Here is a 17,972-nt window from a genome sequence, read left to right as displayed (position 1 = left end):
GATACACACCAAAAATTGGTATTGCGTGACGTCACTATATTATAAACGCAAATGACAGGTGGTAACATGAAAACCATGGCATGCATATCATGTACGGCATGAATTACATGATACTGTCTTGGTGCGCTTCCGGCCATTTTGTTAATTGGAAATATACCAAAATTGGTACGGCATCGCATGATTGCGTGATGAACGTAAATGACAGGTCAGGTTTTGCATATGCCAGAATATGTTTCAGTAGAATGGCATACATGGCGTCCCAGTATCACAAAGCATGATTTAAAAACAGAGGAACGTAGTTAGGCGACGCACAAATAGTGCATACTGTTCCCATTATGCTGTAGTAACCACAACAAATTTATGCGTTAATGAGGTGTAGTTCATTAGTCCCAATTACGTTTCTAACTCGACAAATACTAACCTAATCATTAAAATGCAAATGAGGCATATGTAGCCATGCTCAAATGACATCTAACTGCGCTATTTTCAGCAGCGTAATAATTACGTGCCTATTTTTCCGCATGATAATGAAAGCACGCGAAATATAAAGAATAACACGTGACTGAGCTCCCACCCGCAAAAGGTGGGAGTGTAGTCTTGACATGCTACGTCACAGTGAACCCGTTGGAGGGCGTTGCTTCCTGATGCGCGCTGAAGTCTAGTCACACGTCATTTTTTTCAAAATTTCGAGGGCTGTCATTGTTAGCCAATAAAAAAAGCGCGCACGCAATTAGTAAGTTGTTGAAAATAGTGCAAGTAGATGTCATTTGAACATGCGTGCATATGTCTCATTCACATTTTATTGATTAGGCGAGTGTTTGTCGAGTGTAAACATAATTAGGACTAATTAACAAAAACTCATTAACGACACAAATTAGTAGTGGCTACTACAATACACTGGGAACAATATGCATTAGGTGTGCTTCGCGTTTTTAAAACCTCTTTTTTAAAATCGTGCTGCGTGATATTTGGACGCCCTGTATACCAAACTGTACATGCATGCATGCATGACAAGCATGCAGTAGTGAACTACATGTAATTACCTGAATCTCATCATTTGCATCAAAGACGAACAAGGCGATGTATGCAGCTGCTTGCTGGCTGCTTCACCACAGCGATTGCCACAGCGAGTGGGACCTGCCGGATTTTTTTAACACGGAAGTGTTTTATGTCCACCAAGACTTTCATGACGTATTTCCGTCACGGAAATACGTCAGCAAAATGAACGCCATCGAATTGCAAAAAAAAAGCTATCAGAAAAACTTCCGTTAACAGGAGTCGAGCCCCTGACCTCTCGGTCCGCAACGATGGTTTGCGGGCGTTTAGCCCACTGAGCTACGGCCAAACACATAACGGAGGTTACATGAATGCGCGTTTCATCTTTCACACTTTCCTCTCATCGTGCTCTTGGGTGGATGGAGGATGGATGGATGGATGCTATGAGCATCCCCTTTATAAAGGGGTGGTGACATGTGTGCCACCAGGCTCGAAAAAAACGAAAAAAAACGGGCCGTTGCTATCACCGACCCATTCGGCGTGTTTCCAAACAGTGTAATTTCGTCAACGCATTAACACACCGCGAGGTGGTGGCTTTAGCAAAGCCTCGCTCATAGCACCCATCCATATAGACCCTTTCGCTGTTTACAAACAAAGCTGCTGGACGACTTCCGGTTTTGTGCGTCGGAGTAGCCGAGTAGCGGCGTCGAGGAACAAAAGCCTTAGCGAGTAACTGGCACATTTTCAACACTTTTCTCCCTGTGTCTGGCCAAATATTTTATAAAATATTTTACTGAGCTGCACACACAACATTATAAGAGTTAGTCCTTCACTTTCAGCGCCTTCTTTTTACCTGAAAGCGGAAAAAGAGTCTTTCCTTATTCTGGCACAACTTCAAAAGCATGCTTTCTGCTTCGGCGTTAGAGAGTGATAATTGAAGTGACCGGAAGCTTCTTGGGTGCAACACCTGCTGCTGCTATCGCAATCTTGAAACCGACTGAAAAGGCGAATAGAAAAATAGCTCTCCGACGCTTGCCTGGCGGTCGCACCGCGTTCCCAGCTCGCCCTGTTAGAATTAACGGCCAGGCTAGAGGGAAGGCACGACGCGCCTAGCGTTTCTCTTCGGGTTCCGCGACGCTTTGAAGGAGTGCATGTCGAGTATTAGTGTATATTATGTGCTTGTTGATGTCATATTTGCTCGGCATTCACTATACGCGGTGCCCACGTATATGGTAAGAACCTCAGTTGCCGAAAGGGTTAAATCATGATCATGGGCGTTAGTCGTCGGTACCACTATATGTGCCACTAGGTGTAAACTTGAATGCGTCCATATCAAGTGGTGCTATATCTGCCAAACAACAGTAGAGATTGTGCAAGCTTTCATATACCAATCCACTATAAACAATGAACTACTTCTGTGACGACACGTTTCACTTTCGTGTTATACCGATTCCTATGATAGAGGGATCAACCATCTTTTTATGTAACTTCTTACTCGCAATTTTTATTCATTTCAGTGGCCTTAAATGCACATAACAAAATCTCTGTTCCGCATATGAACATAAGAAACTGCTTTGACTGCGCAGAATGCATACGTTCAACTTGGTACTATGTGTCGCTGCTTCCGTGCTGCTTGCGACGACAAATGTCGCAGCCAGGCCATCCGGCGCCCCTAGTGAGGCCTGCAGAACCATGGTTCCTAGACATGGCGCCGAGGACAAACCTAGAAGAAGCCGCTACAAGCTCACTCAAAACCAACTCGACTTTACGGAGGATGACATCATTCAAGGTGGGTATTCTATCAGCCGCCTCGTAAATGCAGGCGTTGATAGGAATGGAACGGGCTATGTTGCATTCATGTAAATGAGTACGAATTATTGGCTGGTAAAATTGCCTAAAGTGAATATTGTGCTTTACATGTACCAATGTAGTGTGCCGTTAATTGCATATATATATTTTAAAATTCTTCATATTTTAACAAGTTATCCTAAATGCATATCGACAATAACTTTTGTAAGCATGCTTTTCAGAGCACCATTGCTTTTGTTTTTGCATTCTAAAGATGTATGGTAAGTTGCCTGGGGATAACGTGAAGTATGAAGTATGAAGTTATTATGACAGAGAGCTGAGCTTGTTGGTAAGTATTCATTCTAAAAAATTGGCCGCGTGTCTGCGTGCTTCGCTGCAAATGTTGTCTAAAGACGATAGAAGAGGCGCTGCGTGAGATATGGACGCCATCTCGCAATACGTCGGGAAACATGAGTGCTGTGTTGCGGGCTGGTAGTACCGGCGCAGCAGCAGGCGAAGACCGGTGGTGACAAACACGACCGGCGGGGACGCCAGCCAGCCCGAACGCGCGGTTTGGCGCGAAGCGCTGAAGCAGAAGAAACGTCCGCACTCAACGAGTACTCTCCAGACACTCTTTTATTTACACGTCGCCTGGGTAAAACAGGAATGCCAGTGCGGCGCCTCATGGCATTCGTACAGTGCAATAGAGAACCGAAACCGAAACACAACAATGAGCTCGTGCAGAGGGCACGGAGGAAGGCACATTTCAGCGGAGTCGCATTTTCAGCGCAGCTTCAGAAAATTGGGTCTTTAGAATTTCGTATGTATGCATTTTCTATGAAAGGAACACACCACCCAATACTTCAAGAAGGATCCGTTGATGGGCGAGTTGGTACATGTCTTGAAATATACTGAGTATGTGCAGCGCAATGGTACGAAGACAAGAGAAGACACACAACGCCAGTCTATGTCGTTTGTGTGTCTTCTCTTGTCTTCGTACCATTGCGCTGCACATACTCAGTATATTTGAAGACACCTAATACTTACCTAGTGATGTTGCGCCTCAGATATGCGTAATGTTTGTTTTTTGATCGACAATGCACACAAGTATGAACCTAGTCAGCCGTTCAAGATGGCTGGCCCTTGGGCAAGTGGTTTAACTTTGGCCGAGTGGCTGAATCGAGTGACGTGCCCACAAACAGAAAGACAGACAGACAGACCAAAATTTCTCCGTTTATGTATCCCAAGAAAGACTATCGTCTTTAAAAGACAGGGTGTGCAAACACAGACACGAGAAAGAAGTCAGGACACCACAAACACCACAAACGGCGTTTGTGGTGCCCTGACTTCTTTCTCGTGTTCGTGTTTGCATGCCCTGTCTTTTTAGAATGAAATTATTATATTTGCTACAGTGATAGTGAACGAGACAACCTTGATTTTCCCATGATATAACAACTAGCGGTGAAAGAATAGTTAAAGTTGATTGTCAAATTTAGCGTTGAACCGTAGCTTTATCCACCAAACTGTTGGTTGTCCCCAATGTATTCGTGAATGAAACCTCACGGGGTACTCGGGGGACACAGGCGGAAAGTCGTAATCTCGATGCCAGTCACAGTCGTAAGCGGTACCCGCATGCAGTAAGTGTTGTTGCAATTAGGGCACCTTAACTGTAACTCAGTAGTGATTCCCAGAACCTCAAGTATCCAGGCAACAAAAATGGCTACTCATCAAGCGGCCGCGCCACCTAGGTATTTGTTGCGGGCGTACTACACGCAGGTGCGGTGCGTCTTCCTCGTCATCATTTAGCGCGCACGATCACCCAGCTGCTTTAAAAATAATTTTAAATGCGGAGCATTTCTTAGTCGCACCTGCGGCGTCGGCGGCGCCGTCCACACCCCCACTGCGCATGCTCGGCTCGTCTCGTGAGGGCAGCAGGCCTCTCCTCTCCCTCCCTCCCTCCTCTCGATCGAACGCGGGCGGTGTGTATATAAGCGGCGGAGCGCGCGTTCGGAATTCAGTCAAGGGCGTCTTTACTTGGCTTGCGCTTGACTTGACGCTTTGCTTGACTCGAGTAGATACGATGGAAGCAACAGTACCTTCAATCAGCGTCCCACCACTCGTTGAAGGCAACGTTACCCCACCCCACCCTCACCGCCGTCGGCGTCAACAACAGCAAGCAACGGAGAAGACAAGGCTGTGAAGAGACGAGCATACGACGCTGAACGCAAGCGTTTGAAGCGAGCTGCGGACCCGGAACTTCGTGCACGCTGAAGCCGTTCAAGTCGTACTTGGCGTGCGCATCGTGTAACAATTAAACATTCCCAAACCATACACAATTAACATTCACGCGATACCCCCACCACTCTGCGACGCATTTACTGGAGTTCCCCCCGTGGGAAGATGCGGGCGACTTCTTTAAAGTAACATCGTAATGGAGGGCTCCGTAAATTTTGACCTCATGGGTCGAAATTTACGTATGTAGTTACTTCCAAGGAAATATGCCGGCTTTAAAGCATCAGGTTTTCGCAGTTATTCTTTTCGATTTTCTCTAAAGAAACCGAAGGGAGGGCTCCTCCCAGTGCAGATTTTTTAGCTGCTGCCAGAAACGCAGATCGATGACTGCCGAGCCAGCATTTCGGCGTCACCGTTTTTTTTTCTCATCTGTGAATATTATGACACTTTTAGAACTAAGGTCAGCGACACTTGTAACAATCAGTGCGAATGATGGTAAATTACGTGAATGCCAGCCTGTGGCGAAGGCTGCGACCTCAAGAAAAGGGTGTACTAAATGTAAATAACGACTCACGACTGATGTTTTCTTACTTTTGAAAATATTTTCTTGAGGCGTGGCCGAGTCATAATATCGAGAGATTTAATTTATGTGACAAAGGGCCTTGTTTTATCTGACTTGTATCCGAATGAACAGTTTAGGCGCGAATACGCGCAAGGTTTGTCGTCTTCTCGCGCAAACATTTCGGCCCAGTGCTCGAGCTTGACTGTAGAGTAATGCATTAAAACCTAGTCTGACATACTTTGTACTCTCCTTTGTGCCTGTCGAATAAAAGAGCGCGTACGTATTCGCCAGAACTACACAGTTGAAGACGCCGGGAAACTTTGAATATTACCGTAATGGTGCACGACCTCTGCTAATATATAATGTCTCAGTGTAGAGAAAACATTTGTCGTAGTAATGGTGATTAGTCATAGGAAACAGTGTACTTCGTCTTTAGTAACGCATTGCTTGAGCGGCCAATGAACATTCCTCGCAGAACGGTATAACGATTGCACTGCATGATCACTTCAATATTTGTTGTTTTGAGATCTTACAAATGCCTCTTTCCCTTCGCGTATCACTTCTTCACGTCTGCCAGATTTACCAAACAAATCCACCCAGTTCCACACCCTGAAAACCGTACAAATTGTGGAGTAGAGCTGGGGATTCGCCTGCCTGTGTTGACGTTTCGCTTGTGTTTATCTGAGTCGAAGCTGCGGGTTCGCCTGTCATTGTTGGCGCTCGCCTTGAGTCTGAGTCTTCCGAAGCTCAAGGTTACCTCGCATTCGCTTGCTTTTCGCCTCCGCGTCTCTCTTCCGTAGATGTGCGTTTAACTCCCGGCTCTGGGGTTTGGCTACCGCTTCGCTGGCTCGTACAGAGGAATTAGCCATTCGGTGACGCTGCCCTTCATGGGCAAGCGCGCGCAGGCGTTCCAAACGTTCAGCCTCCTGAGAATCCATGGCGGGAACGGCTAATCGTCATTTTTGATGCACTGGCCCCCTCTCTTGACCTATTTTGGTATTGATTTGACCTGTAGCTCCTTCTTTTCACCTATTTTCGTATTTTGAGTGTGACGCCATACGGCTACATGAAGCGACATGAGACGAAAGCCCGGGTCCCTGAAGCACTCCGCACTTAAAAAGCACAATAGAAAGGACTCACAAAGACAGTACGACGGCACCGGCTGTGATAAGCCTGCATCATTACCATCGCAACGACGCTTCTTTTGTTATACCATCAACCCGGCACCAATTTGGCTTCGCTGTTACCAGAGCTTTTCATTTGAGAAAACTCTGTTCAGAAATATGGACATGCCCATGGAGCAATCTGTGGAAGTTGCCGAACCGACGCGCCCTCTGGGAGCGACAGTAGAAAACGCCACGTTAGAGCAGGGTTTGCTTTTATTGCGCGAAACCAGGTACAGACGCAAATATTGCAGCAGAGAGGTGTGTGGCGCAATGTGATAATCATGTACTTACGTGGGCAAGAAATCAGAAGTGTTTAACATTTCAATAACGGTATGCATGTAATAAACGATTGATGCCGAAAGATTTTTGCTTGAAGTTCTCTATTGGCCGCGAGATCGACCTATAGGTGGCACCACCATCGCCGCGTTAGTGTGGAGAGGCGGTCGGAGGCGCGTACACAAATGCACACAGCGGCGCTTCGTTGTGAGCGGTTTGAGCCGATTATCGGCGAATAAAATGCGTTGAATGCAGCTTAGTGGTAATATATACGCTCTTCATTGTTGAATCGATGCACGAAGATCATGTTACTTTTACTAGTGAGAAAAGGGCAATCTGCCGATGAAAGGGATGCTGGCCCTGGATGAGAGACTGCGCTTACGCACTATATGATGTTTTTTGTTCTTTTATCTGTATGTGTTGAGCTTGGTGTTTTGTGTACTACGCACTGCAGTAGCACAACTGAACTACTTAAGTGTTTACTTCTTGTTCATTTGTATGCTAGCCCATATTCCTGTGCAATGAGTTCAAGAGCGCTGTTCACCCCAGTCGAAAAATCCACCTACTCGAAAATCCCGTTCCTACCAGAGCGGGAATTCAGACACGGTTTCTGGCGTATACGGCCGGTCTGGCGTATACGACCGGTTCGGCATATACGACCGGTCTGGCGTATACGACCGGTCTGGCGTATACGACCGGTCTGGTGTATACGACCGGTTTTCCATTGTGACCCGCACTGGTGTGTTCCCGGTTAGTGGAAACCAGGCTGGCGTGTTTTGGCACTATGGGTATAAATGTGGTCCTAGCCGTAATTGCATGCGATTCAGCACTAGTGCTTGAAGTTACGTCTAGATGCAACTTCTAAGTGCTACGTGATGCACGTTTAATGATGCAGAATGGAATAAAATAGGGTAGATGCTAGTAAAGGTAATGCAAGTATGTCACAATTATAGTATTAATTAAAACATGCAGTTTTAGCATGGCTGGAAAAGAACAGAGGGCCGAAACAATTATTTTTGAAAGGAAAAGAATGCATTTATTTCCTAGATCCTCGCCTCAATTCGGATCTCTTTTGGGACAGCCACAGTCTGATATTTTTTGGGCATTTTCCACCTCGTCTGGTGTCTTGCCTCTGGATATTCCGTAGTGCCTGAAAAAAACTATAAGGACAATTCATTGTTATAGGGCTCTGTTTTGGCATGATGGGTACAATGTGGTCCTAGCCGTAATTTCACGAGATTCAACACTGCTGCTTGCAGTTACGTCTGTGATGACACTAATTTAATTAGCTTCATTAATTAAATTCATTTACATGCCCTTAGAGCACAAGAACAGGCATGACAACAGTATTTACAACCAATGAAGGAGTTCATTAACAAATTAAATACATAAATAAGCAACGAATATAACAGTAGAGCAAATTGTAGCAATTGTAGCAAATTGAGCAATTTGTAGAGCAATTTGCTCCACAAATTGGAATTGCAGCTCAGAATCATAACAATATAGTAGCAAAGCTCGAAACAGTTTAGAAAACAATAGATTACATGACGAACATAGTAAACACTGTCACTGTGTGTAAAAACTCAGACAGTGACAGCACTGTATACTACCAACTTCAAATTACCGCAGAAAGTGCCGCTGCAGTCGATCTTGACTGAAAGCACCATGTGGCTAAAACAAGAATAAATTGTGCCTGCACCCATTCTCTGCGTAGTGCGGGATGAGTGTTTCATGAAAACACAACATTCCACATGTTTTTCTGCTAATCTGTTCCCACCCTTACAAAAATGCACAACCTCCCTCACTCACCTCTCAGTGCATCTACTTTGTGAGGCGTCAGTGGCTGTTGCGGGGCTTTCTGGCCACCTTCCACCACAAACCGGTTCGTCAGGGTCCCGGTGAAGCTCCTTTGAGCGAGGACCTCTGACGACCAGATTGCGACGGCGGCCCTTTTAACAAAATGGGAGTCCTTCTGGACTCCCATCAGTTGGTCATAAGTGGCCCTCTGGAGCAAGACACCGTTGGCCAGATGAACCTGCAGGTGGATGTTAAAACATTTCTTTAGCACATAGCATCAATTAATCCATACCAATGATAAAAAATGACCAGTAGAGTTTCGAAAACTACAAACTGTATGTGAACAGAGACATATACAGAGTACAAGCTGGAAAATAACACAAATACTACTCTATGTCACTATGTAGTCATCATTGTCAGCAAAACTTAGCTACAGGACACTTCTCCCAACTACCTCTGTCCCATCTGTCATGTGCAAGTGTTATATGCAGACATTGTCAGAAACATGGGCAAAGAAGTTCAGAATTACAGTAGACTCCCTTTAAGACGAACTCGAAGGGACCACGATCATTTGTTCGTCTTATCAGGAGTTGGTCTTATCAGAAGTGCCCCCAAAAACAAATGCTAACATGCCAAGTACGCCCGAATATGTTGCTTGAAAACACTGAATGAAGTATAATTATAATGGGGAGAAAAGGAACAAGAAAAAGCATTTATTTGGCTCTGCTTGATAAAAACTATGCTTTCGAGTAGAGTATGTAGACTAATCTAACGAGTACTCGATTTCGCGAGTTCATAATAAATATGCTCATGAATAAATTGCTACCACATTTTAACAATAAAACTGTAGCACGACCCTATTTTGACGATTAGAAAAAGATAAAAAGGGAGAGACAAACACAATTTTCCTTCAAAGAATGGAAAATTTATTCTTCTGCTGTTCACCTTCAGAGAGGCTGTTTTACTGGTTTTGCTATCACTTTTCGACAAGCCTCCATTGCATACCGCTACCTTGACAAAACCAATATATGCCAAGTTGCCTATGAAGTCTGCAAGCTTTTCTTTGAGGTTCGGATATTTTCTTATTTTCAGCTCGCAGTAACTTTTCTTGAAAGACATGCAGCTGAACATCTTCGTTTACGCTACTCACGATCACAAGCCTCAGGCACACAAAAAAAAGACACGACGCAGCTATACTTAGTGTGGAAAATGACCTTCCTTTGTCGTGCACTTTCATAATGAAAATGGTGCATCACAATTTGCTGCATTTCACTGGGAACAGATATGACATGCACAGGCCCTATGCAAAACAACTCAAACTGACCACAACATATGCTCAGGCGCCATTGTGTGACGGCGATGACGGTGCATCTGACTCCTCTGATGGGAGTGCTAGTGCCGCATATGTGGTTTCCGTTTCATGTGATTATAATGTACAATCTTTGTTCCCGTTATCACTTTCATTTGGCTTTTTTTTTGCCCCCTTCCCTTGCATTTTCCCCTCTAGCCAAGCTCTTGTAATCTTCTGTTCTCTACTGTACTCCTGTTGGGGAACTGAAGAATGCAAAGAGAATATCAAAGGACGAACGCTTTTTGTTGCTTTCTTTGCTGATAAAGCTGGCCCTTTCTCCACCTAGAGGCTAGGGGTCAGGGAGGTACTAGCTTTATGCGCTGACCTTTCTTTTCCACTTATCTCGCTTTTTCCCTCTACGTCGCAATTTGCTTTTGATTTGCTTTTAGTCTTTGCACCAGGAAGTTTTTTTTTCTTTTCATTTTGGTTTCTTTTGTTCGCCTGAATGCCCCCATCAAGACTCGTTCGTTGCACAGAATCCCCGTCTTTGTTGGTCGCTGCGAGAGTTCATCTTAGCAGAAGAGGCCTGTTACGCGGTTCGTCTTAAGCAGATTTTTTTTTTGCATCGAGTCTATGGGAGACCAAACAAACACTTCAGTGTTGTTCGTCTTAAGCAAGAATTCGTCTTAACAGAGTTCGTCTTCACGGGAGTTTACTGTAGATGATTCAAGGCAGTTGGACTGCAGCTGCCATATGAAAGACAACACAATGCCCTAAAGAAATCAAGTGCTGAACAGTTAAGAGATTGAAACTACACTGAAGATTTCAAGCACACTAAAACCAAGCATCAACTATGACAAATTAGGATCACAGTGGAAGTGCAATCTAGCAGAAGTAAAAGATCACTGCACACCTGGTGAAGCCAGCAGCTTACGTATGTCATAGTTGAAGGTGGAAGGTCTATGAAACGTTTAGTTGTTGAAAAGCTGGAGCACAGTTTGGCAAAGGCTGGGCACAGATTTGAGATAGTATTTTTTATAACTGTAGCAGGGTTTAAGTAATTGGCACGATTCCACATCGTTGGCAGCATGAATGTGCACTTATTTCCAGGAGCTACTTGCTCCTGAAAATAGCCCGGAAAGCCAGCTCCTACAGTACTTCCTAGACACCTTACTTATTACTTTAATTTTATTCGATGGTAGTACAACTTCCATTCTTACAACCAGAGTGCAATTCTCTTATACACAGGAATTGGCAATCAGCACTTGGACATTTATCAGGTTTGGTCATAAGCAAGCTGAAATTGTGCACAATGATAGGCTATGCAGTGGGTACAAGAATCCTTATCTCACCTGTCCATCGCTGATAAATGAACAGTTCGCCACAGCGGTGGCAGCAGTCTCAGCAGGCACGTCCGTGGAGGCAGTGGCCACAGAGGCAGGTGCTGCAGGAGCTGTTGGCACCGCAGGCACGTCCACGGAGGCAGTGGCCACAGAGGCCGGTGCTGCAGGAGCTGTTGGCACCGCAGGCACGTCCGCGGAGGCAGTGGCCACAGAGGCCGGTGCTGCAGGAGCTGTTGGCACCGCAGGCACTGCAGGCACTGCCACAGAATGTGATGAACCTGTTCCTGGCGCATAATCAATGGGTGCTTAACAATAGGACTAAGGTTCCACCTGTATAGTATACTACTACATTTATTATGACAGTATAAATGCAACAGAATTAGGAAAATATTAATATATTGGAACATCTGCATCTGTTACAAGTCAACCACAACCATTCCCATAACATGCTGATACTTCAGAGCAATAACATGCCATGGTTGCTCAACATTGTACCTATGGTCCTTTGTTCAGCTGAGCGACAGCTAAGGTAGCACTGCAGACTGAGCAGCTGTGCACGAAATGAAGTGTGCCGTCAAATGCAAGCATAGCATGTAAAATATTTGTCACTGTCACAAACGTCAACAGCCCACAAAATTATGCAATATTTGTGTATTTTGCACAGAAAGGACCCAGAATATCTGTGAGCTGCCTACATACAATGTGGGAGTGCGCCTAACTGGGCTGGTTGGTACATGATAAAGACGTGAAGAAACAGCTGGACACGGAACAGTGAGAGAACGACAGACAAAGGCGCTAAACTAATGACTGGTTCACTGCGTCCACTTGACCGTCCACTTGACCATTATATACTGTGTATATATTGCCTAGAGACGCTTCTCAGACCTGCTACGACAGCTACCTGGTGGTGGCACAAGCGGGTCAGAGACGCTTTTAGGCAGGAGACTCTCTGACGCTCGTGCCACCACCAGGTAGCTTGGAGCACCAGCTCAACGGCTTAGCCATGCTGGCTTTCCGGCATTGCTGGTGCCTGTTTCAGAAATGCTATTGGCGAGCTTGGCAAGGGGAGGGGCAGCACGCAACAAAGAGGATGAAAGGAAAGTACCCATGCAAGTACAGCAGTTATGTTCAAGAGGCTTCACACACACTTTGCTGGCAAGATTGGAGTAAGCGTTGTATTCAGTGCAAAAAAAAAAAACAAACTTGCAATGATGCGCCGCAAAGTTAACAAGGATGGCAAGAAAGATAGGTGCGAGAAAAAGCACAGAAAGAGCTAAGCCGAATGCAGGAATGCTCTGGTAAATATTCCTTTTACGTGTGGACGTTGCTCCATTGGCCAAACCGGCCGATGATGGCCAGTTACGAGAACACGCATACTCGCTTAACTCTTTCCAGCACAGTGGTCACCCCAGGTAACCACCTTTTCTTCATTTTTTCCTCTTGAAACACGCGAGCCCCACGTGTCGGATTCTAAATGGCGCATATTTTAAAGCATTTGACAATCTGACAGAGATATGATGCTACTTCGTTTCGGCTTCAATGTGAAATGTTAAGCTTGCTTTCTTCCGGCTGCCGTCGTCCTCAAGGCACGCTAGACGGTGGGCCCGAGATAGTGTTATACAGTAGAATCTCGATGATACGGTTACGCTTTATGCGAATTTCGTGATGATACGAATTTAAGGTTGCTTCGTATGGACTGCATTATATAAAATACAGTCATTCGGTGTTATCAAATGGTTTCCCCAGCCACGGCGGACGATACGACCGCTGCACGCAAGCGGCACAACGCGGCTTGTCTGTGGGAGGAGGAAGGCCCGTTCACACTTGGCCTCGAAGGGAGCGAATGCGGCAAAACTCACCAGAATTACCCTGGCTTCGCCGCCGGAAAAGTGGCCGGAAAACCTTGCCGCGAGGCCGACATGAAAAAAATCGGTCAGAGAGCAATTTTGCCGCCACGCGATAGCGGACCGCCTTTGTGCTACGGCTTTGGCTACACTGGCGGCACTACTAGCATCAAACCACGTGATGTAAACAACCAGACGTACATTCAAGATGGCGCAGTTACTGCTTTTTTTCTTTTTTGTTTTGATCTTCTGTATATATATATATATATATATATATATATATATATATATATATATATATATATATATATATATATATATATATATATATTGAAGAAGCTTTTCCAATGGGCCAAACGTACTTGGGAAGAGAAGAGACACAACTAAGCGGTTGTCTTAATTTTATTTGCCAAAGGTTTCGACCGGACGACGGGTCTTCGTCAGGGCTTATGAGCAAATGAGTATTTGCTCATAAGCCCTGACGAAGACCGGTCCTCCGGTCGAAACCGTTGGCAAATAAAATTAAGACAACCGCTTAGTTGTGTCTCTTCTCTCTCTCTCTCTCTCTCTATATATATATATATATATAGAAAGGAAAGAAGTGTTAATTTCAAGGGCTCGTTTTCTTTCTTATACACAATATTAATGAGAACTAACAGACAATAATGCCAAGGAAAATATAGGGGATGTTTTTAGTAATAAATGTAAGGTAACTGTGAAGAAAGAAAAGTGGACGAAAAGATAGCTTGCCGCGGGCAGGGACCGAACCTGCGACCTTCGAATAACGCGTCCGATGCTCTACCAACTGAGCTACCGCGGCGGCCATCCCCCCGTCCACTTTATAGGGTATATGTGTGCATTTAAACGTGGGAGCGTCAGTCAGCGCCGCCAGTATCCATGACGGCGAGTGTGGAACACTCTTTTTCTGCCTTGTTGGCGTCAGGTAGCACGTGAACTTATTACGAGCTGGCAGCTGACCAATAATCCCGCGCATATAAATTGCCTATCTAAGCAATAAACCAGTGGTTGTTAGTTCACAGTCTGATGTCCAGTGCTGTTTCTTCACATCTTATTACATACATTGTGCGCATGTAACCCGATTCCACACACCTCCAAGATCCACTAGTGCATATGTGTCCTCCTGAAGACTTGAGCAGGGTGGGCTCCATGGATCTTGGTCGGCCACATCCAGTGGCGGGCTGCAAGTAGCCTGCATGCCTGTGAAGACGTGGCTTAGCTCATAAGCAAGTTTGCCTGACTTTCCCACATTTCCGTGTGGCACCTTCAAAAGACATCACTTGTGGCATCAACTTTTTGTTTATAAATCCAGTTACAGTAACGATGCCATGTACAATAAAGTCGTCAAAAAGCAGCCTGTTTGAGACAGCCTTTCCCAATTTTCCAAACCGAACCTTTCTATACTCGGTTACGACTTAAAAATAAAAAGAAACTGTAGCTCCACCTACAGAACTGCGACCTGCTGCCCAACATCTACAGCAAAAAATTACAGTAATGCTAAGTGAAAAAAAAATACAGGCACCAAAGTGCATTCCACAACTTAAGCATATGCAACAGGATAGAAAACAAAAAGCAGGAGGAGGAGGTCACAGATTCGGTTCCACAAGTAGGAAGTCGCTTTTTGTCAGATTCTCATTACACCAGTATGATATCATCTGTTGATAATGCAAACATTACTGAAATTTGTGCAGGGGTTGAAGCACTCCTAATACAAATATCTCAGATGGCCCCAAGCTGCAGTTTTCTCCTAAGAGCACACATCTTTCAAATGCAAACAACCAGCTCGAGATGAAAACAGCTCTCTGCATGTCAGTGAAATTTCGATACAGATGGTGAAAAAAAATCTTACACACGAGGGACCTATGTACAATGTCATCTGCCTTACTTTTGCTGCACTGTCACAAGGTTATTTGCACATAATTTTGCCAACTCTTTTATGACTGTACTTTTCCCAAAACATATAACTATGGCAAATACTGCATCCTCTACATGGTCGTTAAATGTGTGCCCAAGTATGCATGGTGGTTAAATGTGCGCCCAAGTATGTATCAAAGTGTGACATTAAAAATAAAATTTGACGCCACCTGCTTGCGAGAGCCTGTCAAGCAGCTGCTCCTGCAGCCTCATGTTAAGCGTCCGGAGCTTGCTATTGTCTGCCTGGAGCCTTTGCACCTCCTCCTCCAGGTGCCGGCAGCTGTGGCACTGCTCCAGGTCTGCAGTGGCAGCCCTCTTTCCCACCACCCTTAATTTTCTCGCATTTAGCGAGACCTGAAATTGGAATAAGCATTGAATTGAAAGTATTAGTCTTCAATATAACAGAAATATCACCACAACATAACATATGCCTGCAAAAAATATTATAGAGCATGACAAGAAAACATACACAGATGCATGAACTTAACCATGTTGCAATCCTGCGGCACCCATTATATAACGTATACTATGTGGCTCGCCAACAGACAATGCAGTTTGACTATTTTGCATGCCGATTTCAGCATGCAGAGATCTCATTCAGTGGGTGGCCTTTCGTCAACTATTACTGAAAGCATTGTTTCACATCTTATTTAACTGTGCAGTACTAATGTGCAATTATGAACTCAGCATAGTTGGGAGCTTAGCCTAAATATGCTTATGGCCTTTCACTCACATGATCCTAAGCTTTATGGTACACTGCATTTAAAGGAGTGGCATTACAATAATTTGAACATGATTTTACTGTTACGTTGCACTCATGGGAACATAGCATTGTGCAGATGGCATTGCTAAGCACAGATACAGCCTAAAACGTGTTTTAATTATCTTTGAAGTATGTGAAAATTTCGTATCATAACTGAAAAAAGTGATGAGGTCATCGTGCGCGCTCACGTCGTAAACAATGTATGAGTTCTGTTTTGGTTACAAAAGATGAGTACAAGATGGCAAACACTAGTAGCGACATGATGATGAAGCCTAACGTGATGAAGCAAAGCCTACCCGGAGGCCCACAAAAAGACTTATACCCCGGTCACACCGGCAATTTTAGTGTCATTTTGAGCGAGTGCACTTACGCTCACAGAATGTCACTTTGACGGCGCGCCGCTACACGAGAAAGAGAAGTGTGCTTTGGAAATGATGGCACTGGCAATTGGCGGTTTAGTAGCGCAACATATATTTGTCATTTTTGGCAATGCTCGCTGTTTAATAGCGTATCATAGGCAGGAACATAATTTACAATAAACTTTGCACGCAAATGAAGTAAATATTGCAACCGCATAACATCATTGGTCATCGCGAGCCAAGACAAGACAGTGTCATATCAAAGATGAATCAAAAACAAAAATGATGGACTCCCGTGCAGAAGGGACGCGTAGTGGTGACGGGCGTTTGGAGCGTGTGTTGGCAGCACTCATTTGCTCCTCCCAAAGGCGTATGAGCACCCGCGTCTCTGTGTCAGACCACGTTGTCTTCGTGGAAGTGGCACCCGTGGCACACGCCATCGCAAATGACTAAAGAATGACTGAACTACACATGTGCAAGGAAGTAAACAACGCGACGGACGCGGCCATTGCACGGCATGTGCTCCCGCATCCCCCTAGCGGACGTGACCGCAAACTGCCCGAGGGCGAGAGTAGCGAGGTTTTTTGTTGTAGTATGATTTGTTTGAATACATGGCAGTATTCCTAATAACGAGAACGATGGTTTAAAAATACCATGATCGCCCTGCTTTGCATTAGCGTATTTATTTGCAAGCCACTGCTACCGAGGCTAGACACTTCGTCGCAGCGAAGTGAGTTTGGCGAACGCACTTGCCGGCAAGTGTACTTTGCAGCGAGTGTCACTAAGCGTTCCTGTGTGACAGCGTGCAAATGACACTATCGGCGAAGTGCACTCCCTCTAAGTGCACTTAAGTTGCCCTGTGTGACAGGGGTATTACATGCTTACCAACTGTAGCGAATAAGAGGCTGGGTCCGAGCTAGTTGGTACACTGACATTATGAAACCGTTAAGCGCACAAAGACGGGAACAAGAAGACGACACACAGAGCGCTCTGTGTGTCGTCTTCTTGTTCCCGTCTTTGTGCGCTTAACGGTTTCATAATAACTGTAGCGACTTACGTGATTACTGGTTGTAGTGACTTACCTGTGTCTGTGCTTGCATGCCCTGTATCTAACATGAATCCCCACCAACAAGCTCAGTTTTCCATCATTCGAAACTGATACCCCTGTCACACGTGACAACTTAAGTGCACTTTGAGCAAGTACACTTCGCCGCGTGTGTCATTTGCGCGCTGTCACACGTGCTACGTGACGCCAACAGGCAAATAATGAGTGTACCACACTCGCCTCAATGGCAACAGGCGGCGCTGAATGACACTTTAACGTTTAAATGCACATACATACCCCATAAAGTGGACGGGGGGATAGCCGCCGTGGTAGCTCAGTTGGTAGAGCATCGGACGCGTTATTACAAGGTCGCAGGTTCGGTCCCTGCCTACGGCAAGTTATCTTTTCGTCCACTTTTATTCTTCACAATTACATTACAATTACTTCTAATAACATCCCCTATACTCTCCTAGTCTGTCTGTCAGTTCTCATTAACATTGTGTCTAACAAAGAAAACGAGCCCTTATATTTCCTTAAGAAAGTTTAGTGTCACTCACTACAAAGCACACTTGCCGGCA

General features: G+C 45.0%; 1 protein-coding gene across 1 annotated transcript; it reads right to left on the bottom strand.

The window, feature by feature from the left end:
- Positions 1-8,557: 8,557 nt before the first annotated feature.
- Positions 8,558-17,449, bottom strand: LOC119395124 (uncharacterized). The gene is made up of 5 exons (XM_049416095.1): positions 17,432-17,449; positions 15,398-15,581; positions 14,406-14,513; positions 11,461-11,729; positions 8,558-9,055 (listed from the first exon to the last, which is right to left on the bottom strand). The coding sequence occupies exons 1-5, from the start codon at positions 17,447-17,449 to the stop codon at positions 8,822-8,824; spliced, it is 813 nt and encodes a 270-aa protein (XP_049272052.1). The 3' UTR covers positions 8,558-8,821.
- Positions 17,450-17,972: the final 523 nt, after the last annotated feature.

The sequence above is a fragment of the Rhipicephalus sanguineus genome, chromosome 5 (genome assembly GCF_013339695.2).
Source record: "Rhipicephalus sanguineus isolate Rsan-2018 chromosome 5, BIME_Rsan_1.4, whole genome shotgun sequence".
Classification (NCBI taxonomy): Eukaryota; Metazoa; Arthropoda; class Arachnida; order Ixodida; family Ixodidae; genus Rhipicephalus; species Rhipicephalus sanguineus.
The sequence above is the reverse complement of the archived record's forward strand: the minus strand, read 5'-3'. Positions and strand labels throughout refer to the sequence as shown.

What these genes read in the sequence shown, in the direction of transcription:
- LOC119395124 (XM_049416095.1), bottom strand. An exon ending in TGACAGGCTCTCGCAAGCAG is followed by an intron (nt 14,514 to 15,397) that starts GTGGCGTCAAAT and finishes ACGTCTTCACAG; the next exon opens with GCATGCAGGCTACTTGCAGC. An exon ending in CATTTATCAGCGATGGACAG is followed by an intron (nt 9,056 to 11,460) that starts GTGAGATAAGGA and finishes ATCCACCTGCAG; the next exon opens with GTTCATCTGGCCAACGGTGT.